Genomic DNA, 26,989 nt, shown 5'->3' on the forward strand with positions numbered 1-26,989 from the left:
TAAACCTTGCAGTGTTTTGTTTCTAGAGTGAGAAAGGTGTAATGAGGACTTTCCTTCCAATAACTCCGGTAATATCTGTGCACAAGGTGTTATAGAGACCATATGGTGTGAGATGTGTGGGTGGGCTGCTCTGATGCAAAATTTCCAAACCTGAGAAATTGCCTTACAGCTAGACAGATGCACCATACTGACGAACTGGATGAGATGGCAGAAATGTGTGATAACAACTTGAGCTCGTAATGGGGCTTTTGCTATGTTAGTACTGTCTTGTGACCAGCTGCCTAGAGTGGCGGACAGCCTTTAAGTCATGACCTTTAGGCATCAGTCTCATCACAGAATCCTTCAGACTTGCCCAGACTGAAGAATTCAATCAATATGGCACATAGAAAAATCTAAGATGAATCAGATTGTAACGTAGCCCGCCTTTGGTAAGAAACTGTACGGGGCTTATTATTTTCCTTTGTGTTGCACACAGCAACATGAACCTCCCTTGGACTGAATCTTTAAGTGAAACAAACAATACACCATGTTTGTAATAGTTACACTTAGTAAGTGATTTATAAAAAAATACAAAGTCATAATGAATGCTCTACTGTACAGTGCAATATCACAACCTAATCACTGCATGCATGGACACAAACCGTTATTTTGCTCACAGTTATAGCACCTCTTTGTTTAATTTTACACACTGCAGAAAAGTTAATGCAGCACATGAGTAAACTGAATGGACTTAGTGGCAGGAAGCCAGAGTTTTAAATGAGCTCCTGCTCCAGCCAAGGCACATTCAAAAATGTGATGGTAAAGAAACGTTTCACTGACTTTAGTCCTTGTCTTAGTACAGACTTTCAGCCTTACCATAAGTCTGAATGGAAAATGATGCACAAATGTATTACCGGTAATTTCTAATTATAAAACAATACAGTTGTTGAAGAATTTGGGGCTTTATTAAGTTGTTATAGAAAAGCTTAGTCATGCAGAATATTACAAAATTGCCCTTTGGACATGCACTACGATTGATTGCTGGAAAAGATTTATAACTACATTATATAGCAATTTCAGTGATAAAACTTTTGTACTTTCTAACTTCACTTATTATGTACTTTCTCACTGTACTTGCTTGACGTGTCCATGAAAACGGGGTACTCCATCTCCTAAGGAAATCATTTCATATGATCAAAAGTTCCACACTAGATTCTGAAGGGTCCTCGTGGCGAAATTATTTTTTTCATCTGCATTTCCCAAGGTCAAGAATGAACTTCCCAGTTAATGACAACTAGGCAAATGCTAGAGTAGCTACTAAATGGGCACTGAGGTGAGATGGTTTTCTCAAATAAACTGCATTTAATATGTACAATTGACCACAAGAACCACACTGATATGTTTACACCTGCAATAACTGATATTCTGGCCACCTTAGGGCAGCTGAAACACATTAGCATCAACAGCAACATTAGCGTTTATTTGGAATACTGTTTCTGTAACCTGATTAACATACGTCCAATATTCTGTCTATTTTAGCTCTGTTTTTGGTCTCTACCAACTCCTCAAGGATATATCAGTCAAGTTGTTTGCTAAACATTGGGCTGAAACATGATATAAAGCTCTGTTAAGCCAAGGGGAGCTGTAGATCCGGGTGTGAATTTCACAGGGGAACTCTGTCACGTTGTCATTTGATACATTTTTATTCTAGAAATATTGTTATAGCCGTTTTAAAGTAGTTTTTACAGCTTTTGCATTATATTACCCTCAACATGTTCATGACTCATTGAGATGAAGCTCCAGTTTCACCAAAGAGGTGGTAACACTGCAAGTCTTTTGTCATGTCTAGATGTCTGAATACGAGGCTACAGTAATAATAGCAATGTAACTCTATAGCAGCACACTGAGACCTGTTAGGAGCGTGAACATCAGATCCAGCAGACTGTCTGTGTACATGCTCTGATAAGTTTGGCTCCAGGGGACCACAAGTCAGCAGGATAAATTACTTTGGCAAAGAAATTCATTACTCTGCATTCATAATTGACTCTTACAGAATATGCTATTAAACAACACACAGAAAAACATTCCTGTTTTTCTCCTACATATGTTTGTCAACTGAAAGCTATTAATTCTACTCCGGCTGTTATCCATCTCACTTAAAGCTCAGATGTTGTTGGTTAGAATATTCTTCTGCACTTTGCTTCTGTATACATTTCCTTTGATACATATTTTTGAACAGCCAAACAACTATATTTCAGCACAAATCAATATCTTACCTTGCCTTTATCCCTCATGGACCCTTTCCCGAGGATGGACATCTTCACTCCGGTCTCTTCTTGTAATCGTTTCATGGAATTTCCCCGTGGTCCCAGCAGTTTCCCGACAAAATTAAACTGTAACACAGGAGGAAGAAAGAAACCAGAATGCCGTATTAAAGTTTACAACATATGTATGTAGAGGACAAAAAATGAAAAAGGTGACTTATGTGAAGACAAATGTTTCTGAAGACATTCTTGTTGGAAGACAGATTTGTTGGACGTAAAAGGTATTTGATAGGTTTGGAGAAAAGGTTAACCATAAAAGATGCTGGCTTTGTATCTTATATGTACAAAAAGTTCCAAGAATTTACATCCGTAAATGGATGTTACCAAGGTCTGACTTGACTTAAAGAACTGGCATCAGTCAATTCAGTCCTAGTTTACTTAACGTTTTACTTCTAAATGCAAATTCGGTGATTGAAAGATATAAAATCTCAGAATCTCAGAGAAGGCTTTTACTTTATGTCTAACAGACGGCAAAAAAAGTTGTTAGCATCAAGGTGGAAGCCTCCCAATAAACTTCAGATTTCCTGAAGGGTACTCTCATCATTAGACAACATATCTCTGGAACTCTCTATAGTTCAAACAATGGGAAGGGAAATACAATTGAAACCCTTGAGAAAGTCATGTCAGACCTGTATACTTATGTCAAAATGATTCCTGTCCAGTGCTACAGATGAATAGAAAGGCTGATGACTTGCTGTATATTGAAAAATCTAAATTTGATTTAAAAAAAAAGATGTTTGCTGACCATTGATCATCCATTATCAATACAATCTTGCATTCCATTCACCATTCATCATGTGAGAAAAAACTGTAATGTAACCTGTGATAAATCAATGGAATTGTGCTCTATGTAGCAAATGTAAGGTCAACAGGACTCTCATCTGCCGTCCAGCTTAATGTATCCATTCATTTGCCTGAACTTCGCCTTCACTAGTCATGTTTCCTTATTGCCGTTTAGGGTCACCCATGCCATGCTGAGAAAAAAAAGAAAGGGAACATGGGCTCAAACCAATAATGTTCCTGAGACCGTTCCAGAGGTCAGTGCTGAGATAAAGTCAGAAATAATGAGTTTCTTCCCAGTGGGAAATTAATACTATCCAGATGACAAACTATCAGATTCAAGCCTCGGGGCTCTGACTATCATTTCCCGCTCGCTGTGAACCAGCTAGTGTTCTTATTAAGAGAAGAAGCTCTGGGTTGTTGAAGGCACGACGCTGCTGAGATTAGGGGAGATTAATCCGAGAGGTGAAACTCACAACTGTAGTCAAATGGGTTGTTTCCGAAGATAATATGAGCCGAATATCAATAAGAAAACAAGAGAAATGTTTACTACTTGATACAAGCCCATAAAAGCTACATGCACTATCTCACACACTGATTTTAAAATTGCATTAAGTGGTTCGACCTTCAGATGTTTGCTGCTGGATGAGATGATAAGAGACCACCTCCAGAGCTGAACAGGTGGTCAGCCGCCCACCAAAACACACTCCGGCCAACCCTAAAATGATATTAACCTTTTCACAAAGCAGCTTCTCCCACTGTGGGCTGAGCGGATAATAACTTCAGTGCCAGCTGTGTGGCTGCTGCAACTCAACTCCGACAACTGCACACTCAGCTTATTTTGTGAACATCATTACCATCACGAGTGAACGCTACATCTCAGGTTAGAGAGGCGCCAGGGGACGTAGAGAGGAGAAAAAAAAAGCATCCCTACTGTCCTTGCCTGTCCTCTGATCTGAATGATTAAGGCACCTTAGTGGATTCCTTTACTTCACAGGGGTTGCTTTGACAGGACTATCCTATAGCTGGCAGGGAGCTTGGGAGCAGATGGTTGTTGCGGCTAAGTTGAGAACGCGCTCGCTGGGCGGTAGAAGAAGAGTGGCCTGTTTTCATTAAGCTAATGAATGTCTGGAGCCCCTCTGCAGCTCCATGGCGAGCAATTTGGGCTTCGAAAAGGGGCTCGGTTCTGTGTTAAATGAGGTTTGAAATGATGCAATGTGCCCCCTGATGTCTCAACACTGATAACTCTATGCACACGGAAGGGTGTTGTGAATACAACAATTACGCACAAAGACATGTTGCACAAATAAAAATGGGTGTGCGTATCTACTTATTTGTACTTCACAAAGTGTAATTTCTACATGAAGGACAAACATTTAATTTAGAGCTTTTGTGCAGGATGAATTGTAATATCTCTGTATTCATCGTGAGGAGTCATTTTTATAAAGTTCTTTGTTGCAAAGTCTAAAAGGCTTGGATGAAGGTTGAGTCACGTCTCACTAATGTGAATCTGCGAACCTACTAATGCAGCTGAGCAATTTTCACAACAATCTCAATGACTGAGGTACTTTTGAACAAGATGATTTAAAAAAAAATAATCTCCTCACAACTGACAGGTATTAAGAGCTCAAGGTCTTAAGAGGTCTTAAGAAAGCACGTGTAATTAGACTTTGATTACAATGATTAATTACAGCAAACTGACAAATGGTATTCGTGTCATATCTGACCATTTCTTTGTTTATTTAAATAAAAAAATATATATAACTCAACTCTATCACTTTCTTATTCTTGCCATAAGCAATCATTATTGTATCGGCCTTTAGAAATCCACTATCAGTCTGTCTCTGATACAAATTATCCTCCTATTTTTATTTGGTTATGCTGGTGTCTGGTTCCATAAATGAGACCAGTTCAGTGATCAACTTCTGCACAACTATATTAAAAATGAGAACAGGAAGATATGTTGGCACAAAATGAAGTCTGACAATAGAAGAAAAGGTTATTTTATAGTTCACACTTCTCTTTGTGGTTGTTCTCGGTGTTCAACGACTGGTGTTGTCTGTGACTGAGACTTTTTGAAGCACACTGACTTTTTGAAACTGTTTTGCACCTGTAATGCACCACAACATCCCTGAGCATGAAGTTGTTAATATTCATAAAGTGTTTGGTGAGTGAAGTCTGACCACATATGACTTATCTTATACATAATGTAAAACAATATAGCCACTGATGTCTATTAGATGATTTATTTATTTGATGAAAGAAACAGTGCTTCTGCTGCAGGCTGTAGCATTTTTATCTTTATTTCATACCCCGTCTCTCCAGTGTCCTACAAGAACCCAGATCTCTGGGAACACACATCCCAGCTGGATAGCAGAGCAGTACACAAGAATATTTTTTCCATACACACGTAATGATACTTGTAAATATTTTATACTCTCATTACCCTGATTCTATAATGCTGCTAAATTTAAAGTAATAAAAGTAAAAGCATAAAAGAAAAAGGACTCAAAGCAACTTCTGGAGGATTTCAAGAACCAGACTAGCCCATTTTCCTGCTTAAGCATTAATAACATTTCATGGAAAGCGTGGAAATATTGAAACTTCAACTTCAGCACCTTGACAAAGTTAAGGTATAGTGCTGCAGAACTAATAACACAAAAACCTTTTCAGCTTTTAAGTTGGAAAATGTGCACGGTGGCCGCCTTCTAATGCAGTTCACTGGGGCCAGGCAAGATTTGCAGATGTCCTGAGGCACTTACTGCCATGGTTAGGGAGCTGTGCTATTGGGGAAGTCCAGGTCCTGTCTGATAGGAGGATTAAAGCCTCAGGTAGAGGTTTATGCTTTAATGACAGCTATGGATGACTGGGCTGTGAGTGTGTCAGAGGAGCGTGTCCTATCAGCTCCACAGACATTAAAGGAAGCAGGTGGGAGAAGATTTATTGTTCACCTGGTTAAATTTATCACATTTTATGGTATGACTTTGTTTTACAGCTGTTGTCTTAGTTGAGGGTGTTGTGTCTGGTCAAGACATTAATAAAACAACTTCAGCATTTTAAATAATCACAATTGCAATGCATTTCACAAAGAGGGCGGCCTAAACCAGTTCAAGAAAAATAACAGTTAAAGCTGCAAGCAGCTATGATCGGGCCCTTGTACCTTTGCGCATGTTGGGGGTACTGGCGGCATGCAAGCTGCCACGGCTGTGAATGTCTGCGACCAGGAGACACCGCACCGTTTTTCCCCCCAAAAAAGTCTAACACAAAACCGGCGGAGCTTAATGGTCTGTATGGCTTTTTTTGTAGAGCAGAAGGAGCTGGACATGTGTGTCGAAATTTAAAGTCAATCGGCCTATACGGGGTGAGGGGCGTGGCCTGTCAAACAGCAAGGGCCCCATAAAATATATAATATTTCACCAGTCCTGATAAGCGTGCAACATTTGAGGAGTTTTTGAGCATGATAAAGCCCTCAAAAATGCATTTTCAATAATAATTCTATCGATTTCAATAGGGCCTTCGCCCTCGACAGTCGGTCGGTGCTCGGCCCCTAATCATTTTGTGTTCATTTGCAAAAGATCCCTGTCCTACCCAAGATTCTGATAAGAATTTTAAAATTCCCATATGTAAACCCTGAACTGTCGCCCAGATGGCCTACACACACAGAGACAGTGAACACAGCAAACATCCTTGTAAATTCAAACAGATGACAAACAACTTGAGCCAAGATCAATAAAGACGAGCAGCAAGCAACGCCGAATTGATGCAACGCTACAAAAGGTGTTTAAGACCATGAAAAGTTGTGTTTTGCAGCAGCTACATATATTTGCTGTTGGAGTAGAGAAAAATCAATTCAAACAATCATTTCTTGCAAGTCTCTAACCAGCTACGGCCTTTAAATGACTAACGACAAACACCAATCCTTTTTTTATACCTCTTCCACTTTTTCAACAAATGAAGAGGCAGAGCTGTACACTCCCTGCTGAAAGTACAACAAAAGAGAGGTGCACAGTCAACACTGTTACTGCATCTCAATTTGAATCTTCATATTATCAAGTATACATTACAGTATACACTCCTATTCATGATATACTGTCTAGCTTTTAATACACAGGACATTATAGTACTTTTCTGTCCTACGGTATATGTTGACCGACGTCAATCAAACAGCAACTTGCGCAGCATGTTTGTGTCCATCTTATGAATATAAGCCTGATACTACCTCTCCCTTTTGATTTGCTCTCCACCAACTCTTTCCGCACTACGTTCACCAGCTAAACTCTAACTTTGTCTGCTGTTTAGTGCTAATCAGGTATAATAGAGTGGGTTTATCAGCAACTAGCTGCTGCTAGTTTAAGTTGATGAGAAGTTGGGAGAAACAAAAAATATGAAATTGTGTGCCATGAAATCAAGACAATGAGCTGAGAGAAGCTAAATTGCCCTATAGGGCTGAAGGGAACTGCAGTTCAGAGTCGGGAGATAATTCTCTGTTAGTTCATCACTGCAATCTTTAACATTACATGTAGTCATTTGAGCCATTGTTATTGATTAGAGCAGCTTTCAAATTTTTTTATTTTTGTTAACCATGGTCTTCCTGTAGCTTTTTCAATTTTCTCAATTTTTTTCCCTGTTGTGCACTGCATTGTACGACAATCGTGTCAATCAATAGCACACTAAAAAATCAAGTGAATCTATCCTTAACCCTATCTAATCCTAACCCTATTTAACTTTAACCCAAGAAGAGTTTCAGGCTTTGATGCAAATTTTACTTAATGGCTAAACCATGGAATTACACCTTGCGAGTCCGTCACATGAAGCCCAAAAATACTTTTTCCCAGAGACATTGAGAAAGAGACGTCTGTAACTCAGCAGATATTTATTTTTGAAGGTAAATCAACTTCCCAGTAGGAACACTTGAATAGCCCTTATTTAAATTATTATGTACTAAAAGTTGTGAAATGCACCAATAGCCCAATCCAGTGCTGCTGTTTATGATGTGAATGAACCCGCGATGGAGCTTTTGGGAGCCGGGGCTTAAAGGGAACACTACCACGCTAGCTCTTTTGTCTCCATGAATGCGGAAAATCGCTGGAAGATGCAGGTCATTTTATACTCGGAAGTCTGACTGTTTTTGCTTGATGCGCCACTGAATAACTTTCATACGATAGAATCGGGGCGCCACGTCCTACACTGTATCCAGTTCCATTTATTCATACATTGAATCTATGCTTGAATTCATGCTGACATTTAGCTAGATGTCGCCACATTTCCAGTATGAATGCACTATGTACTGAAAACCCTGCTAGTAATTAGTCTTTGATTAGAGCTGGGTCACTGTATCATTTATCTTTATTATCTTGTGAGCAGCATTGTGCCAGACAAAGTCATCACACAAACACTGACTCAGTGGAATTCCAGAGTGGAACTGTGACAATATCGTACAAGTGCCTAATTTTTAATTCACACTCTGTTATCTTTCTACTGTATTCAGCTCTTATCTAAGCAAAGCACCTTTCCACATGATAGGCCTTTCTTTGGGACACTGACATCTCTCAGACAAAAATGTAATTCCTCTTTGGGAAGAGCACAGCTGCTGCACTATTTAAAGGTCACAATAACACAATGGCGATAAGCTAAAATTTGGGGCATCCACAAGGACAAAATACAATTTGAATGTGTTGTAGGCTGTGTACCGTATGTACCTGTCGGTGGACAGTTAAAGCACATTTCCAAACAAGCTTGTTTAAATTTGAGAACAGCAGAAATATGTCAATTTTGTCTCTAACTAAATCAAAGTGATTTTAATTGAAAGGGCAGGAATCATTACACATTCTCAGTCACACACACACACACACACACACACACACACACACACACACACACACACACACACACACACACACACACACACACACACACACACACACACACACACACACACACACACACACACGCAGAGTAGTCCCAGCACTGGATTCAGACAAGCAGACAGTATCAGCCATTGAAAATCCATTTCATGCCCCAAGGTTACGAGATGCTAATCAAGCTGTCTCATTAAACAGCAGAGGATAAATTCTAGTTAGGCGATAATGAAAATGACTATGCAGCTTAATCATATTTTTGCTGAGTAAATAGTGATCTTTTTTTTTTTTTTTTTTTGAGGCGTCCATACGCGTGCTGAGTGTATCATTTGTTTACGTGGCAAAACGGGTACAGATGTACCCCCTCTGTTCCCTTTAACCAGAATCACCTGTTTTCAAGGTTACATCCCTTTTTCAGAAGAGATTAAAGAAAGCAATGGGAAGGTCACTGGAGCAGTGCGCCAAGGCCAACTTTCTTTATCTTGACAGGCTATAAAAGGACAACAAACCTAATGTCAATTTTACAGAGAGTGGTGCACAAAACACACAAGTTGTCCCCTGTGAATGATGCATACAACTAGGGCCGGTCATCATCCCTCCAGGTTTTTTTCCAGCTGCTGCAGCTTTACCAATTCTGATATTTCATTTGATTTTAGTATCTAATCAACCAAATTCATACAACTAAACATACTGTAAAAACCCAGAACTAATGTAAAGCTCTTCACTTTTATTAGAATCTGTGGTAAAATACAGTTTAACTCGTTGGTTGGGTTAAGCATTAATCCTGTTTTGAGTAAAATGTTCCTATTTCAGCTCTCCAGCAAGTAGCTAACAATGAATTTCAGATGCTGTCAGCTGAATGTGAATGCATTATTCAGCGAGGAAGGGCAGTGTGACATGTACAATATATTATTGGTTTACCGATGCATTGTAGTTGATAGGGGGGTGATTTTGAGAGAGATAAAGTAGGAACATACAATGTACCATCATGATTTTACAGTTTTACTTTTAGGGAGAACAACTGAGAAGGGGATCCTTCTCCCAGGACGGAAAGAAGTGCAATAGATGTGTACAGAATGAAAATCATGATAAAATTAAAACATAGTCAATTCACATGATGGAAATTATACATATAATGGGATTATTAATAATAGAAAAAGTATTACTATTAACAATCATAATAAATGGTCATAATAGAATAATAAAGCAGTAATAGTAATAATAGGTATAATAAATGTGTGCATTGTCACTGCTAAATAGGTACAATACAATTCAATATTCTTTCAAAATGCTTTTATGTTATTGATATACAGTTTTGTTTGTTGTCGCCAAACTATAGTTCTATTTTTATACACTTTTTAATGCAGCATGGTGGTTTTGTATATACTCACTCACATATTATGTAATGTCACAGTAGTCTCTCTCGTTCTCTGACTCAAAGCTTTACAGAGGTTTTTTTTTGGGATTGTAGCAAAATTGATTAACATTAACTTCTCAGCGCAACTGAGATATTTATGGGCCTGGAGTCTGTTTGTTGATATCATCATCAATACAATTCTACCCAAAACATGATACTACGAAATATGAAAGAATAGACATTTTGACTAGTCATTACAGGAGACATAGACGTTATGAATCACTGTGACACAAAGTGAGGTTTCCAATGTAAAGTAAAACTGACTGATTAGGTTGTGACTCTCGTTAGAGCCTGATATTGTCAAAGTAAGAAGTCAAATATATATATATTATTTTTTTTGTTGTTTATCTCAATTCTAGCCCAAAAATATATGGTTTTATTTTTTTATATGTAGAAGTGTTGAAGAAAAGTTATACATAATCTGTGTTGTCTGATCTGTTGTGCTGTTGTTAAACACCTTCTTGCAGGTGTAAAGAATATGTTAACATTCAAGCTTACACAGTATTATCACTAATTCAGGAAATATATAAAGTGATATTTGTCTGTGTCTGATTGTGTCTAGTATTGTCAAAAATGTCTTTTCAACTTTGTGAGGTATTTGCTGTGTGCTCCATTTCCCTCGTCTTTCTTTTTTCTCATCCTCTATCAAAGAGTTGCTACATGTGGCTAATTATCATTAACTGAAAGTGCAGTGTTACCAAGATGTTTAAGATAGTGGCACTGCAGTGTCTTGTGGGGTGCTGACTGTGCAATTAGGTCACATAAGTTGTTGTTGTTGGACAACTGCTCCATCCCTCTGGACTGCACTGCTTACTCTGCAGAGCCGGCACTACTATGTTCATTAAACAGAACCAGGCCTGTGTATTTCGGCTTTGATTTTTTCTGTTTATGATCATACTAAGTATATTATTTTAGTGATTCTTAGGTTTTTGATTCCAAGCTATATTGTTTTATTAACCAGGAGCTGACACAACCCAGTCGCCAGAAATAATGCTAGCATTGTACGTTTCTGAACAACCATGAATACATTTATAAAAATGTTTCATATCAGCCTTGTATCACGCTTGCAAAAACGCACAATGCCACTTGGTTAACGTGAAATGATTGGTTAGGTTTAGGCAACAAACTTCTTGGTAATGGTTGGAATGTTGCACAAGAAAGTCCACTAATAGCAGTTGTTGTTGTATTAGTTGTTACTGTTTTTTACATTACATTGCTAAGTTATTGTTTGAACACAAACCATAATGTTTCTTCTACCTAACAACAACCGCTCTTAGTGGACTTTCTTGTGCAATGTTGCGTAACAAGTGTAAAGTCAACATTTTGGTTTCACACAGGACACAAACAGTGTCCTTCTGGGTGAAAGACCTGTGTTTGTTTGACCCACCCACCCACAGTTCCCCTGCCTTATAAGTCACCTCTCCTCAAGACAGCAAGGTACTCTTCGCATTAGCTGTGCCAGTGGGGCTTTTGCAAAGCTCTGTAGAAGATTTTTTTGAAAACTGACCTGCTGTCAAAGACCAAGCTTCTGATCTTCAAGGCAGTTATCTTGCCCACACTGTATATGGTTTAGAGAACTGGACTACCTACGGTCTGGAGTCTGACCAACAGAGATGCCTGTGAAAAATCAGCTGGAAGTGTCACAGTTCGTCTTCCATACTCCCTGTCATTCTGTCTCACTCACCTAATTGGCTCACTCTGTTCACCTGCCTGTCACTCTCTCTCAGTTCACTCCGGCCACTCCCAGTTCCACTTCCAGCTCACAGCCCAGCCCCTCTCTCTCTCACCACACTCTCCCTCACTCACCTAATCAGCCTCATGCAGTGCACCAGTCTGCCACACCCACCTCATCAGCACAATCCCTCTCACCTGCTCATTACATTACATTACAGTCATTTAGCAGACACTTTTATCCAAAGCGACTTACAATCGTATAGTAGTATATTACATATCATTCACCCATTCACACACTGATGACAGGCTACCATGCAAGGTGCCACCATCAGACTCTAACTAACATTCATACAACATCCAGTCCACACTGGATGTTGCCTTCGGGAGCAACTTGGGGTTAAGTGTCTTGCCCAAGGACACATCGACTGCCGAAGCCGGGTATCGAACCACCGACCCTCTGATTGGAGAACTACCTTGCTCTCCACTACGCCACAGCCGCCCCACTCTGCTGCACCTACACCCTGCAGTATTTAAACCCCAGTCAGTCACACACTCGCTGCCAGATCGTTCGTTGCATTTATGTCAGACCTTCCAGCAATTTCCCGTGGACTGGTTTCCCGTTGCCGACCCTGCCTGCCTGTCTAGACTTCCCTGCCTTGCCTGTGCCCCGGTCAACGACTCAGCCTTCTGTCCCCGACCACCGGATTCCCCTACCTTGCCTTTGCCTCGGTTAGCCGCCTTAGCCTTCTGTCCCCGACCACGAGTTTAGCCTCCGCTTCCTCTGGTTTCCGTCTACCTGATCCCCTGCCTGTTTCCCACTGTGAGTCTGACCCTGCCTGTATGTCTGCTGTGTGCTCAGCTTTGAATAAAGCTCCAGAACTTTATCTGTCTCCTGGTCGTTCTGCTTTTGGGTCCACACCACACCCGTGACAGGAAGGAGAAGCACATGAATATCAGTGTTCTTAAGGAGGCAAACATCGACAGCATCGCCAACAGCATTAATTAAACACCAGATGAGATTGAAGAGCCATGTAATATAAATGCCTGACACATGTCTCCTTAAACAGGTCCTCCACTTGGAACTAAATGCTGGCTAAGGAGCACATTGAGGTCAGGAAAAGTATTTAAAGAATAACATCAGGATCAACATCAAAAGATTCCACACAGCAAGGAGAAACAGTTTCCATGAAGGAGCCACACTCCATGAAGACAATATCTGACAGGCTGCCAAACAGTCAAAGAGCAGCAAAGAAAGGAGAGTGTGCCCATCAAAAAGGCTCTCCCACATTCCACTTCCAACACCTCACATCAATGCCCATACTGCAACACAGCTTGTGTTTCCAGAATTGGCCTCTTCAGTCATTTGAAGACCCACAATAAGAACCGTCATGCTAGACTTCGAGTGATTGCCGTTGACGATGATGATGACTGCTTCACATCTGTCCAAACCCGAGTATGAACCATACTTTACCAACATTGCGAGAAGTCTCTGGAAGTCTTATTCCTAGCTTTAAATATGGTATGTCTGCTGTAAATTCAGGAAAAAAATCTATGCTTGCACTTTGAAAATACTTGTTAACTAAAAATGGCTTGGTCAGAAAATGCACTTAATGAGGCAGTAAAAATGAGGGCAGATGGATACCCCTGAGTCATTTGGGGGCTTTTTTTCCCCAAGAAACTGTTTCAATTGGTATTTTTTTATAGATTTGAAATTTATTTAATTGAGTGAGGAGTTCCTGAACACAGCTTAATTACTTCTCAACAATGATCCTGAGGAGAAAACAGCAAATTGATTTCTATGGAGTTGTCCTGAGGGGCTCACTGGGCTAAAGCACCCCGCCTGTGCTCCTGAGGCGCAGTTAAATGTTGCTCTGCCCTTCTGACATTCTCTTTTCTCTAGTCCTTCTCTAATAAGGCAGACAAATCAGCTACTGTTAAAACATATGGCTGTTATGAAATAGTTGCAAGATCATGAATCAAGAAGTTTGGGCAAAACTTAACACACTCAAAGGAAACTTGACTTGAGAGTGGGACTACTAAAATGGACACTGTGTTTTGTTGAGGATCTCATCCTCATAACTCCTTCACTGTGCACTCAAACCTGCAGCGACAACAAGAGGAAAAGTGGCCTGAAGTGATTCATTTCAAACAAGTGCTTGGAGACAAAAAGTGTCAGAGAGTGTGGAAGCAGAGAGATGAGCAGCTGTTGACCATAAATGTTTAAGATTTTGGGAGAAGAGAGTTGATGATGATGATGATGATGATGATGATGATGATGATGATGATAAAATATTGATGCCAACTGACAGCGAAGAACAGACCCTGCAGGTTTTATATGATTGGAGTTGCCGGCAAGGTCACACCAAAACCTATGATCAGATTTAGTGGACTAAAGTTTTAAAGAACACCATCAAAAACAAGATGTATCAGCAAAAATATTAAATGTTTTATGTTTTACAAAAAATATAGAGTAGATACCTAGGGGCACAACGTAACAACACAGGTGTGGCCGTTTTGTTTTATGGGACCTTAAAATGAATAGTCTTTAGCTATTCATGGATGCCAAGTATCTATCATTGTATAGCCCTATTTTCATTAGACCATGTAATGAAAAGCAGTTGCAGTGATCATTAGTTAACGATTCTGATAAATCATATATCTGAAAATCAATAATGTATATTTTCTTAAATTATTTACAGAAATGAAAACTACTCCCTAGTGATCTGTCTGTCTACACACAGTTATAAAACGAGGTAGCATATACTTTACTAGCAGAGCAGGGCAAAAATCAATATACTATATCGAAATACGTTCTGTTACAAGTTGTGTGCTACACAGATGCTATAGTTCTTAGCTGCCCGTTGCCTTGCCTGAATGTATGAATGCAAACTCAGTGGAGAAGGCTTCCTTGATTACAGTAGCAGTAAAGCCTTTTGGTTCTCCACAAGCAGCTGCATGTTGTCGCTAAGCTGCCTGATGGAGCAGCCCCATTAGGCTACATTTCAAACTTTGTCACCACTGACATTTCATAAGTCAGAATAAGGCGTATTGTGTCACACAGTGATTTATGGTCAGTGTTCCTCACTGTACCATCGAGTGCTTTAGTGCACTACAAACTTTGTTTTTCTGATGACTACATCAAAATATGCGACACTGTCTGGTGACTTTCTATTAGCCTGTTTGAGGCTTAGGGGGATTTTCAGTGTCAAAAGCATTTGTGCAAATAGGTGAAGCAACAGTGCACCTATTGACAACTATAATGAATGATTAATTAATATAACACACACACATAAAAGCTCAGTGTTTTTCAAATGCATCTTTCATCTTATCTCGCACTTTGACTGTTCTCGTAATTTGAAAAATTAATTTCCATTTCTGGTCAGTTTCTTTCAACAGAAAATAAAGAATAGGACCCTGAATAGGTGCAGATGTGGCTGTTGTGTCTCTTACCTTTGGATACTGTTGGATTGGAATGAGGACTCTTTCAGACAGCTTGATATTTTTATTGCTGATGATATCTAGGTATTTCTTCGTGTCACCATCTTTTTTCAATTCGTCCCCTTCATTTTTTTCAATCTCTGCAGAAAAACAAAATACATAAGAAAATACAGATAAGATGATTAGTTTGTTATGTAACCTAAAAAAAGCATCAGTCAACATCCACGGCAGCATGACAAACAAAACAGGCTGGGGAAACTTTGGGATGACATTAAACTATGCATTGCAATAGACAGTTATTATTTTCCTGATTATTTGCAATATGCTCACATTGCAAATGCTAATGATATGAGATTATCCCGCTCACTCCTGACACGTCCTTTCATATCGGGCCCCGCAATCTCATGATCCAGTGATTCCCATAAAAAAATAACAACAGAGCCAAGCAGTCACACTCAGCTCGTTGTGCCTCACTTCGCTGCAAACTGAGCTCTTGAGGGATGTTAGCAGTCTCTGATCCCCACACAGCACAGGTCTTGAGCAGATAACGGTTTAGACATTGAAAAAAACACTCTTTGTTATCGGTAAAAGTCAAGTGGGGGTAGTTAAGATTGGATCTGTGAACTCTCATATCAAGATCATATTTGCAAATCATTGGTTCCAATCAAACAGAACTACTGCTTCTATTAATTTTAAAAATCTTGTGCAAATTGGCCCAATCATGCTTGTGTGTCCCTAGCCTTAATGCATTAAGATAAGAGATGAGAGGTGAATATTAACGTCCAGATCAGCTTTAACAGGAAAACCCTGAACAGTGTTATTTCTTGATTGATTCATTTCACAACACTTGAGCTGAACTATTGGCAATACATTAAGTGCACCAGAAATGAAGCTGTCTGTTGTCCAACACCCGGGAATCCTCCTCTGTCGCTAATTAATACCCGGTGGAGAATTATCAGGCTGCAACACACTGGCTGGACAATAAAAGATGTTCCTGAACAAGACCGAGAAAGAGTCACTGACCACTCCTGAGCAGATATATTTAGTCTGCAGCACTTCACCCTTATCTGAGCTGTCCACAGCCAGTGGACAAAGCTTTGAGGATATAAACAGCTCTCCCCATTGGGACGTTTCATTACGGAGCAGAAGTTTGGACAAATAAATTACTAAAATGTTCTGTGAAGAACGTATTAAATTTGAGTACGTGCGTTTCTCTGTTTTTCTGTTCACTAGGGAAGTAGGTTGATAAAGGACATAAGTACATCCTCAAAAGTGACTGAATCCACTTTAAAATCCATGTTAAACGTCTAGAGTTTTACTAGTTATCAGATTTTGTGTAAAATGATATTGCATTGTTGGAAAAGTGTTCACAGCGAAGGGTCCTTCTGAGACTTTTTGTTTACGTGACCTTCTGGAAACCCATAACTCCAGGTTATTGATCAAGGCAGCTCCAGTCAGTTCCAACATGCACCCCCTCCCTAATGACCAGTGGTTTTATTTTTACTCACTACATTAAGGTTCATTTTTTCAATTTTGCTATTGTCTGTGAAATCCCCTAGGCAAAACTCCAACAGCTTAAAACGCATCGATTTCTTGCAGCGTGACACAATCTCTCTGATTGGGCCTCATTGTCCGAGGAAGATCATTTAAATTGGAACATGCTGTCTTCACTTCGTTGCAGTTTCTCTGTGAGAAGATTGAAACTAAAGCTACACAACTTCCTAAAACATAGAGCGAATCAAAATGGGAGAGTGGAAATAAATGAATGTTCAAAAATGTTACCAAGTTAAAGTAATTGCCAGACTGAAGAGCCTTAATAACTAACAAATATTTACTGAAGAAAGAGCTTTGTTAACTGCTTTTCAGGCGTGCTTTCTGGAGACACTAAATCAGACACTATAATGTTGTCATATCAATCAGACTTCTGTCAAAGAAATACCATTAAGTGAATTTCCATGTCCCACAGTGAGGCTGTAATGGAAAGGACTGTATCAAGAGTGAACTCACACCAGCATCGCCTGCCTCTGGGTATAGCCTCTACCTGAAACCTCTCACTGAAGCTCAGGTAAACAGATTGAGAGACCCCCTACGACCTTTTATTCCCATCCATGCAGTGGATTCACACCTGCTTATGTGGCACTTTACACAAAACAGGTGTGCCCGGATTGCAGGAGCTTACAAAATGTGCTTCTTAAAAATAGAATTGATATATTCTTGCCTGAGGAGATAAATCAATCATAACCTGTGTGCAAACTCATGTCTTTCTTGAACTGCCTCTGCTGTGTATACAGTAACTAGGGTCCTGTATTGTGACAAGCTGAAGCTACAGTATACGTAAGGAGGAGAATGTGTATTTAGCCATGCAAGTGTTCGGGCTCTGGGGAAGTCAAAGTCGGTCAGCGGGTTCCAACACGGACTAAAATATCTCAACAACTATACAATGGATTTCCTTGAAATGAGGTACAAACATTCATGGTCCCCAGTGGATGAATTTAAATAATTTCCTGATCTTTCCTCTTTCGCCATAATCGGGTCAGAATTGTGATTTGTCCAATATGTTGGTTTGCGAGTAAATATCTGCAAAACTATTGACTCTCTTATCAACGTCAGCTGTGGTTTAGGGCTTATTAGCAAATAATGTTGGGCACGTTAGCATGATGACATTAGCATTTTGCTCAAAGCATTGCTCTGTTTTCAATACAGCATCATAGAGCCGCTAGCATGGCTGTAGACGAGACTGTCCAATAAGGAAGGAAGAGGCATCAGTCGTTACAATATATGTGCAGGTTCCAGTGGCAAATCCTTCTAGCAGCAGGAAGAATTGTTTATATAGCTACAACAATGACATACAGAAAAGGTTTTGATGGATGGATTAGTCAACAAAAAATTTGACCTGAGACTTCAGATCAGAAAAGAAAAGCTTTTGTGTTCATCATTGTAGAGGGCATAGCGTGTTTTGTTCTTGAATTGCAAGGTCTTGTTGCTGGTAATAGTTTTGGTCATTTGAGAACATCATAATGGGTGTTTGTTAGCCACTTCATCAAATTTGGATTTGAACTGCTCGTGGTTATGTACCAGTTCCAGGTTTCAGCATTTCAAGCATTGATATCCAACATTGGGCAATGTTTCCATTGTGAAGTGTTTTTCTTTCAAACAGGCATAATGTTCACATCATTTGAATAAAGTAATGATGTTTTTCCAGCCCGTGAAGATGAATATACTCTGAAAGAGTGCCTGATGGGGAAACACCTTTATTCCAGTCTGCAACCTGCCAGTGAACTCAGAAAAATATTATGTGTGAGAGAATGAGAGACAGGCAAAGGGAGAGAAAATTAGGAAAATGAGCTTACAATATATAAATCTGGGGAAACTTTCACAACAGTATCATCTGTGTCAAGTATAAGACAAGGAGCAACAGGAGCCTAAAGATCAGAGGAGGGAGAATGCGCTTTGAAGGTCAATGGTTCCAGTCCTCACACAAGATGAAAAAACATCATTGGGTGAAGTAAATGAATGACTCTCTCAGCGACTATTCTGGCTCTGTTGATCCCCTCTGCTGCCCGAACTGCTTCAGCGGCCAAGGATTAGAAAAAATAAAAAGTGGTTTAACTGGGCAGCTACCAGATAAATGTGTGCAACTGTACGTGGTTTGCCGAAAAATATAAAATGTGCTCAGTCAGCCTGCTATGGCATAAGGCTAAATGCATCTGCGTTGGTCTGTATGCTGCGACACGGAGCATCAGCACTGACTGTTTGTAGTTCTGTAGTAGACTGTTTTTAGAATTACAGTAAATACGTCTCTATTTGAGATTTAGACATCAGATGTGGAAGCATTTTCTTTCACTTTTACCAGAGCTTTTTGAAAAAAAATAGCCTCTTCTCTCCTCAGCTAGTTGCTCTCAATAAACATTCAGATACTAAACAGAATATTCTCGCTGAGCAAAAAAAAATGCCATTGAGATTTGCCATGAATAAACTTATTGTGATGGACTGTGTTATACTGAGACTAAAATTTACTAGAAGCTTTAATATAGTTTGTTAAAAAGAAAACATAAATGCCCTACAATGTTTGAGCCACTGCCAGTACAAAATGCAGTTCAATAACATCAGAAGGAGGAATGGGAGCTGCTCCATTTGTTGGAGATAATATGTTTACTGCTCAGCTGTTTATCCTCACATTGTAGCTTTATTGGATTTTGTTTGCCATACAGTCCATGCTACCAAAGCATGCACTTTGTTTTACTGCTGAATATGAGCTGTTTGTAAAATTTGTATTCTCTCTTTTCAGAGTTGATGCTGGTGAGATCAAATTGTCTCTTACACTTCTGGGGGTTGTTGTTGTTTTCCGACAGGTCAACAGAGAAATGTGGATCCAGAGAAAAATCTAACACTAAAATACAGTCACACTGTGATTAAACAAGTCACTATAATGAATCCAATCAAAATTAATTCTTCCAACATAGGTTAGGTTAATCCCTACATTGTTGCACTGAAATGCCACAGAGAGGTTTTTGAGATAAAACAGAGCATGACGATGAACCTCATCACACCCAACAGAGCAAACTCAGGATGGCGTGATATCCCACATGTACTCAGTGAAGACAAATAATGCACACAGTAAGCATCATTTCCTTTTTCACTGGGCTCACCTTTTATTTTGCAAAGCTGGCTGAAAGACTGGAAACCTTGAATAACCTGAAAACTGATGAACGAGCTTTAAAGAGACACTGCAGATAGTAAATGGCTAAAAAAAAACACATTTGAACTCGTTTGTTTTTATGCTTTCAATAAAATGAACCCTAAAATGTTAAAACTGATAATTACGGTATGTTTAGAGAGTCAGTATGTTGTTGGTTCATATAAAAATACTCATCCATTAATTGATTTGCACCACCAGTCAAAAAATAATTGAGTAGTTGATATGCTTTATTGTACTGAAGACGGCTCCACCAACTGCGATAAGAGGTCAAACACAGAGGCTTCGTTGAGTGCTGCCATTAGCCTCAGGACAGCTAAATTATTCACTGATTTCTTTTACCTACTGAATGGTATATCTATTACGACTCCACAATGGGAGCAAAAATGAATCAATCTCATTTCTCCCCAATACCTAATCGTTTGTTCACATCAAACACAGAAAGAGGTAGGTAATAGAGCGCCTCTCAGCAGAGTGGACCTGGTGTGGAGAATGGACCAGACGTGCAATTAGATTTGTCCTTTTCCCGCTTTGGACTCGTGAATGTAACGGCATGGGGTTGGAAATATGCGCCACTGTTTGGCCACATGCTGTTTATGTGTTTTTAACTGAGCTGCACTGAGGCAAATTGCTTTCAGCCATTTACACTGTGCCAACGTATTAAATCTTCAATCTAATTATAATAACATTTTGAAATTCTCTACTGAATGTGCAACGAACGCTGAAGTGAAAAAGTAAGCAAGCAAATTATACACATGTTAATCTTGATGGCATTTCAAGTCCTACTATAGTCGCTACTTACAAGGCAGGCAATATGGAAAACTTTGGTAGACAACATGATCATGATCCTATATGTATATAATAATGAACAAAATCCAATGCAATGTTCTTATATTATATGTGTGACTTTGATATAATATAAACCTGTAATTTAAAAGATATACTTTATAATATCTGAGGATATGGTATGATTTGTTTGAATACAGTGTGGTATTTGTGTTATATATGCAGCATTCTGGCTACACATATTTTAATATCACTTCCAATGTGGGTATAACTTCTATGTATATATTGTATATTTGCTCATTACGTGCCTGTATCTGTGTCTGTGCATTTATATATGTTTGACTTGACTTCTGGTGCACTTTTAAGCTTATGGGCATGATACAGTACCATAAATACTTCTGCCTTCTGTTATTTGAACATCTGGTTGATGTGTTCCTTCTACACTTCATCCTACAGTTTAATTCATTTTGCAAACAGGGGAGGCATGGCTTTTTTATAATAATTTTCAATACAAATATTCAGAAAGAAAGACATCCCGGAGCATCACAAAGTCTTTTGATTACTGGTCGCTGCTTTCTCATCAGTTCTATTGATGTTTGTTGCCAATTTTCAGCAAAGCCGCATGGATGAGATGTATCTCCAATTTTTCTAATCTCTGTTTTGTATCTTACTGCATTTATTTTGGTTGTTAGTTATGTAATGTATTAGTTTGTGTTGTTCAATTCTCATATATATATTTCATTAGTAATATATTATTTTCTTGCACAGTTTTAGATTGTATTTGTGCAAAATATGTACAGCCATGATCTACCGCTTTATTCTTTGATTGATTGATTGATTGATTCATTCATTCATTTGTTCCTCCATGATCAGCATGTATCTCTTTTTTTCCGTCCTTATTGTGTTTATCTGGCATCCTGCTCCCTGTAGCACTTTATTTCCTTGTCTGATGGGACAATCTGTGTAAATGTAATTACTGGTATGTTGGGCGAAACAGCACATTATCCTCCATCAGCATGAAGTGGTTTAATGATTAGGGTACCACTCACTTTAAATCTGTCATTTACAAGTGAATTGAAAGTGACCGTTACACCTGTACTTTCCTCGGTTTTTGCTAGTTTTTACATATAAAATCCCACTTCTATTTCTTTATTTGACCTGTGCTGTTGTACTGTGAACATTCAATAAGCACAGTAACATAATCTGATATCTTATAATTTGCCTGAGTGCTGCTGCTTTGGCTCTTACTCTCATTTCAGTTGCTTGAAATGCTCACGACCTTGGAGTCTAATCTTATTCGACCTATACACTCATTGTAAGTCAGTCTTGATGAGTGTTGGCTAAATGCAGAGAATGTACTGCAATGTATCACTTTCCTGAAATGCAATTTTTGTGTCCTCCTGATAGGTCATACCACATGGGTTGTTTTATCTGTAGCTCTGAGCTGGGTCACTGCTGGATACTGAGCCGGCCATAATGGATACACTGAATATCTGAGCAGCAATTGATAAACAAGAGAGTGGTAGATTAAATGCAATCCATTCTTAGGAGGGAGAATTGCACTCTGTGGTGAAGCATTGTCCAAATCAATTTTAAGAACGTAAGCCTTTTTAATAGAAGATACACCTTCCTGACTAAGCATCAGTGTGTTGAGGAAAGCCTCCTGTAATAGGAATTTGTACATTTACTGTATTATGTACCATGCAGAAAGCAGCAACTCTTAAAGCCTCATATATTCAGAGTATATATTCAGAGTAGGTTGTATATCTCCTTAACAGTCACTCATTGAGGCTTACCATCTCAATATCTAATTATAGTTCTTCATTATTGGCTGACTGAAACTAAGGCTAAAACGGTTTCAGTGCATTGCACGAGTTCATGCATTGTCTGATTACTTTTAATTAAGGTTAAAGGGTCATTGCCCAAATTGTGGTGTGAGCTTGTTTTCAAGAGAGCCGTGACTGAGCATTTTCATCAGCCTAGAGTATTTGGCACAAAATTTACATATTACGTACAATGCGTGCAAGCAGAAACTGACTGGTTTCCTCTTCTGTATAAACATGAGGACCACAAGAAAGTGCAGCTCAGTGCTGGAGGGAAAACTTGTGCTTGGAAAATGGCTCAAAGCAAAGAGAAAATTGACATGATGAGTACAAACTTGTGTTTGGTGAATTGATGGGAGTCGTGGGCTCAGATAATATTGTGTTTTCAAGACAAAGGCAGACATTAAACTGGCAAAGTCATGAAGTTGCGCTTGCGAAAACACTGTAAACTTATCAGATCTTGCTCTCTAATGCTTCACTTAGTCTCCTCCATCTCTATACCCATCCTTAAATCAGAGAAGCCTACATCCTTCGAATCTCCCGCATATTTGTTTTGTATTATCACTGCGCTAAGAAGCAAATTTGAGGGCATTTAAGATAATACATACCCTGCCAAAATGTTTAGTGATAATGTAAACTATATCTTGTGATTGCAAAAGATATTTTGAGAATTTACCCCTTCACCCTAAAATTGGAAAAAATAGCACAAACCTGGTTCTTTTTTCTCAACGAGCAATTACCTCACATCTGCTTCCATGTCTGCTTTTCTTTTCACCTTATTATGAATCCAAATTGTTTCATTTCAGGGCTGGGCTACATGGCATGTAGGAAAACCACAGGGATCCATTAAAGGCTTCCTTTTCTTGACTCTAACTTCAACCCACGTTTAAAACAACTGCACTGTTATTTGCCATAGGCGAATTAAAGTGCAACACATGAAGGAGTGGACTTGTATGACAATCTGAGCATTCATTAGGTTAATGCTACATTGAAATAGGCTGTCTTTGTTTCCAAAATGGAGCAGTTTTGGGGAGAAAATGGGAAGACTGGTTCACAACAGTTTTATACTATATATAAAATATATATTTACAGTCGTATATATTATACAAAGTTATTGGAAAATCTCTTAACTCCATAACTCCAACTATCAAAGGAAACAAGAAGCTCTGAAGGAGAATGATCCCCACCCACCCCCTGGAGGGGCTTTGTCCTAAACAGCTTTAAATCTGCTCAAGGAAAGACAATTGATTTTTAGAGGCAACATCATTTAAACACATATTCACTTTTTAAATATGGAGCTGTTAACTGATACCATGGTAATTCCATGCCACGCTGTTTATCGTGCACGATGTGAATAGTGCAGGATTAAATGCTTTGCTACGCGCTCATAAATAGCTGTCAATGTATAAATCTGTAAACAATAGTTTATCTTGCTGTCCACAGATATGTATGATTCTGCATTATCTGTGAGCATAGAGTGACAAAAATCACAACAACTGTGTGGAAAGTGGTTAAAATCACAATGCTGCCAACGGATAATTAGGTTGAACTTTTTCCTAGTTGACAATACGAGATTGTCTGAGCTGACAGCTTATTATAACGATTGTCCACTATTGTGTATGATGCATGCTGTTCTGTGTCACCTTGTGAACTGGATTCTTGCTTTTCTATTGCAATGTTTTTTTTTATCTATTGAAGTGTATTGTATTTTTGTAAACAGTATTATACTGTATTTTGGAAGACCTAGTGCATTATGGGGACCTGCAAGTTAAATCTGTTTTTTAATCACAAAAAATACTTTAACTGAATAAAATAAACATGAAAAAAAATGAAATACATAACACATTTTAACATGCTAGTTGCTGAGTTAAAAAAGAAAAGTTGGATCCTGGCAATGTGAGTCAGCCTCGGTTAATTGGCGGAGTGCACTGTGTGACAGATGATCCCATATGCATCACAGTTAGCGACAAGAGTGGGACTGTCAGGTGTCTCATCAACACATTTCAGCAGGAAAGCTCAAGGGGCAGAAAACAACAGAGCACAAACACCCTGCCCAATCAGAGCATATTAAAACAACACACAGTGTGACTTGACCACTTTGAACAAACCTGTCAGAAACTGTTAGTATACAAACATATAGATTAGATAGATTACGTTGAAAGGATGTTTCACAGCCGATCATTCATTAATGGTTCACAGCCGTCATATGAAAGCATTCTATGTTGAATTTGGTCATTTTATATCTATGTTTTCATACACGCTACAGTACCAAGTGCTTTCCTGTGTGTTTTCTAGTGTCCTGTAAGCCCATGTGAGCGAGACCCCTTGAAACTAGGATACAAGTATATCTACTCATCCATTCACCAAAAAAAAAGCACATCCACATCACTCAAACCTTCAGAGCACATAGTAAAAAGTTACATCTGTAGACTGAATGAGCTGAGCTGAGTTCTTTGTGTTTGCTTTTCGTAAGTGACACATTCTCAGCACGTAAATGACACCAAGGCTACCTGCTGTATGCAGAACTGGGCTACTTCACGCTGCAGGTTGAAGCTGATTATACTGCATGTTAGATCTACTGTAACATCTGTTTCAATAGTATTCAGTCCTCTCTCTGACCTCGATGACAGTTATCAGTTTCTATATGTAGTGATATAAAGAGATGATGAATGTCATGCTAAACTGCATTCACCTAAATTATGTATTAACAGTAGAGTTCTAAGATATTTGGTCTGTGGTCTTAATTTTCAGTCAAGAAAACTCAAGGCGGATGTCAAGTTTTCTGAAGACAAGTCCTTTCTGACAACAAGACTAACAATCCTAAGGTTAACAGCACTTTTAAAATCCCGTAAATCGTCGAGTTAAGGGAATTAGACCTTTCACCCTTTGCATCCTGGAGAACTGCTCCGTGAACAGTTTCAGTTTATTATCTGGATGTTGTGTGACAGAGGTTGACCTTGGAGGGCAGTGAGGTGACTTAACACACACTTTACTTTCTGTGCTCAGCTGCATTTCTTTCCTGGATGTCAGAAAACCTCAGAAAAGTTCTGCACTGGAGCCAAAGAGCAGCTGCCTCCATTAAACACACAGCACAGTGAATTCACTGCCACCGAGCAAGCCTTAAGAGTCAAGGGCAATGTGTTGAAATAAGCACACATTAGGTCACTGTACTTTCCCGAAATGCAATGCAATGCAATGCAATGCAATGCAATGGGGTTTTCAGTTACAGTGAACGGGCTCGAATGCCTTTGGTAAATAACTGTGCAAAGCTCAGAGTAGATCACACTTGTGGAAAATACCTGACTTACCTTCTGCAAGTAGACGCGCCGCATGCACGAAGGAGGGGTCCAAGCTGTTTTTCTCGGCCACCAGTTCAGGTAAGTACTTATCTGGATGCATTATTACCACAGCGGACCTCTTCACCGGCCGTGCAGGTGAGGCGACAGTGCCGAGCGTCGGGATTGCAACTATAAACCTTCCCGCTCCTGCTTCTTGGTATAGCTTCAGTCAAGAAATGTATGAGCGCCACAAGCAAGAAGAAAAAACCAAAAAACTCCAAAAAAAAAAAGAAAACTAGTCCTATAGTCCCGGGTCTCCGAGATGCTTGACTGGATCTTGAGATGTGATTCAGAGGTGTGAGCGATCGGAGGGTTGACTTGTGATTCAGAGGTGTGAGCCCATCTCCGCCACCGCTGCCTGCTGCCTCTCCTCGGCACCCCGCCAGACTCTCCGACTCACTGGGTCTGCGGCTCGCGTTGCTCCCCGCCCCTCAGCATCATTATTGGCCATATTCCGGGACAAGCGCTGCTGGAAAACAAAGGCGATCCCCGCTGAGTGCGCATACCAATTGGGCAATGGGGAGTGGATATAAAAAATAAAATAAAAAAAAGAAGTTGAGGTTGCACTTGGTTGGGGCTGACATTGGTCCATGCAACAAATCTCACTCCAAAATGTGAGACTCGATTGTTTTATTGAAAGTTGTATGCATGATGTGTTGCAAATAGTCCCTTATGGAAAAAGAGGTAAGACACTCTAATATAGGCTACATTTGAGAATACTATGCACCGCCACTGCAAATGTTATGTGACACTTGGTTAGAACAGAATAGGCTTATAGTTAGGCTACACCATCATAGGTCACTCTAAATTCTTTAGTGCCAGTCACATTGTCTGTAGGTCCCTATAACAGCTATCAGTGGAGCTTGAATTACAACT

General features: G+C 39.4%; 1 protein-coding gene across 1 annotated transcript in view; it reads right to left on the reverse strand.

The window, feature by feature from the left end:
• Positions 1 to 26,174, reverse strand: part of khdrbs2 (KH domain containing, RNA binding, signal transduction associated 2) — a 51,332-nt gene extending 25,158 nt beyond the window's left edge. Inside the window, exons 1-3 of the mRNA XM_054600680.1 lie at positions 26,084 to 26,174; positions 15,483 to 15,610; positions 2,256 to 2,372 (exon numbers count right to left, since the gene is read on the reverse strand). Of these exons, the coding sequence (XP_054456655.1) occupies positions 2,256 to 2,372; positions 15,483 to 15,610; positions 26,084 to 26,174 (336 nt within the window). The remainder of the gene's footprint in view (positions 1 to 2,255; positions 2,373 to 15,482; positions 15,611 to 26,083) is intronic.
• Between the last annotated feature and the right edge of the window lie 815 nt (positions 26,175 to 26,989).

The sequence above is a fragment of the Anoplopoma fimbria genome, chromosome 6 (assembly GCF_027596085.1).
Source record: "Anoplopoma fimbria isolate UVic2021 breed Golden Eagle Sablefish chromosome 6, Afim_UVic_2022, whole genome shotgun sequence".
Lineage (NCBI taxonomy): Eukaryota > Metazoa > Chordata > Actinopteri > Perciformes > Anoplopomatidae > Anoplopoma > Anoplopoma fimbria.